General features: G+C 39.0%; 1 protein-coding gene across 1 annotated transcript; it reads right to left on the bottom strand.

The window, feature by feature from the left end:
• Positions 1–419: 419 nt before the first annotated feature.
• Positions 420–1,988, bottom strand: LOC113698460 (U-box domain-containing protein 27-like). The gene has a single exon (XM_027218285.2). The coding sequence runs from the start codon at positions 1,865–1,867 to the stop codon at positions 581–583; it is 1,287 nt and encodes a 428-aa protein (XP_027074086.1). The 5' UTR covers positions 1,868–1,988; the 3' UTR covers positions 420–580.
• Positions 1,989–2,334: the final 346 nt, after the last annotated feature.

Raw genomic sequence — 2,334 nt, 5'->3', positions numbered from 1 at the left:
CTTTTTTTTTTCCCTTATTTCTATTCTTCTTCTCTCCTTTTAGGAGGTATCTTTTTGAAGTTTTTTTCTTCTTATCCTCTGAGTTTCAATCTGTGAGTCTGGTTACACTACTATATGCAAAGAGAATGACTGGAATTACTTCTACATGGTGCAAAAAGGGGAAAAAAAGATTGATTAGATCAGGTTTAGCTTCAGAAATAATATGCCAAGTGCTTTTAATTTGTCTTCATACTGTGAAAATTCAATCTATATCATCTTTGATTTAAACAAATTTGGCCAGAAATGTAGGAACTAACTGCAACAAAATCAAGCTTTGTACTAACATTCCAATTTGTGTCCAGGATATGACAGCTTTAGTTTCAATCAAGAAGACATCAAATCAAAGAACAAGACAACCAAAATTCATGACACATCAAAACAAAATTCAAATGAAAAGAATTTTTTTCCTTTCTTTGTCTATATAGTAAGTATACTTGTCAAAAAATTTGCTTTTGATTTACAAAAAAAAAAAAAAAAAACTGCCCCTTTCTTCAACCCTCATCCAAATTCTACATCCCAGATCACAAAATCCCACAAAACATCAAAATGGCATGATATGAGTAGTCTTAGTATCATAACTTGATAAACAAGAATTCCTAGATTGAACCCTGAAAACCTTAAGCAAATCACTGCACATTTGTCTCACTGCTCCTGAAACATTGCTTTGCATCAGCAACAAAATCTTTGCCATCCCATTACTCTTTGTCACAGCTTCTTGTGCCCTTTGATCCCTAAACAAACAGCACAAACTCCACAGTATAGTAACTGAATGTTCGGTTGCCAGTGTTGAAACTTTGAGCACTTTTTTCACTATTGCCTCCACGCATTTCTCATTCCCACAAATTTCCACTCTTCCTTCCTTACAAGTTGACACGATTTCAAGCAATTTCAAAACTTTTTCGGTTGAGCCAACGCTTAATTCAGCCTCATCTAACGCTTTTGAAAGTACAACCACTGCTCCACCACGTACAAGCCTGAGCCTGTTTTTCTTTGGCATTGAAATTGTTAGCAAACAAGATAAACAACTTTCCATGGCTTCTTGATCCCACTCGGAACTGATCATTAATCTCAATAAGTCCCTGTATACGTCGTCGTTTTCACCTAGCAGGTGTCTTTTTTCGCTGCTCAAATTCGCGATGATTTTTAGTAGTTTTGCGACGGAAATTCTGAATTCTCGACTCCCTAGCTGGAGAAAGTTTAACATGGCGGCGACGAACTTGTCGTCGATGATAATTTCTTGTTGCTCCAGTGCGGACTTGTGATTTTTAAAAAGCAGGTAAGAAAGCTGGAAAACTTTTTCGCTGGCCTGAATTTGCATGGGAAGCTTGGAAAAATTTGAAACTAGCGCCGGCAAAAGCTCCGAACCGGCCGACGAAAGGAAATTTGAATTTTCCTCCGATTGTTTGGCGAAAAGGATTAATCTACCCATGCATTGGAGGCTGATCGAGATGAACCCAGAAATATTTTCCCCATGGGACCCCGGGGGAAGGAGGTTGCTCTTGAGCTGTTGAATTATGGATTTGGCTTCAGCCTGGGTGACCGAGTTCACGGCGGTTGACTCGGTGGCCGGTGACCGAGTCCTGGACGAGTCGGACCAGATCTGGATGAGCCGTTGGAGAGTGTGATTTGGGACTAAATCTTTGGATTGAAGAACTTGCATGGTGGCTGGACAAGTATTATTGCCGCCATCCAACCACCGCTGAATGCTGCTCCGGTCGTACGTTACTCCGGTGCAGAGACTGACCGGTGACTTCATCACGTCTAATGAGATTGGACACCGGAAAAAATTCGGCGCCGTTATGCATAAATCGTTCCTTTTTCTGACCATTTTTTTTGTTGGGATTCTTGCACCAAGTTGAAAGCTATCTTGACTCGGCTAGTAACTCAGTGAGTTTCAGAGAAACAAGTTTTGGTGGGAATAGAGGAGAATTTAGACAGAGAGAAAGGTAGAGGTTAGGGAATAGAAGGGACAGCAGTTTAAAAAGAGCAAGAGAGTCAAAGGTTGGGTGATGTAAGATGGTGGGGTCCATTCAGCACTTTTCTTTTCTTGAGATTTATTATTCTTCTGTTTGTAAAAGTTTGAAAATACATATTTATAATTTTTTTGAGAGAAAATATACATTTAGATTTTTCTTCCTTGCAAAGAAGAAGCATAAATTAGTCCATATGCTTATCCTTTTTTTTTTTTTTGGAAAATACACTTTTAAGTTTGGTCTATGGTCAGTGAAATGGAAGGTGCTTTCTGCTCTGTCTTTTGTGGTATTGGAGTAAATTCAATGAGTGGTAGTATATTGC

The sequence above is a fragment of the Coffea arabica genome, chromosome 7c (genome assembly GCF_036785885.1).
Source record: "Coffea arabica cultivar ET-39 chromosome 7c, Coffea Arabica ET-39 HiFi, whole genome shotgun sequence".
NCBI classification, from domain to species: Eukaryota; Viridiplantae; Streptophyta; class Magnoliopsida; order Gentianales; family Rubiaceae; genus Coffea; species Coffea arabica.
This window is presented reverse-complemented; position numbering and strand designations above follow the sequence as displayed.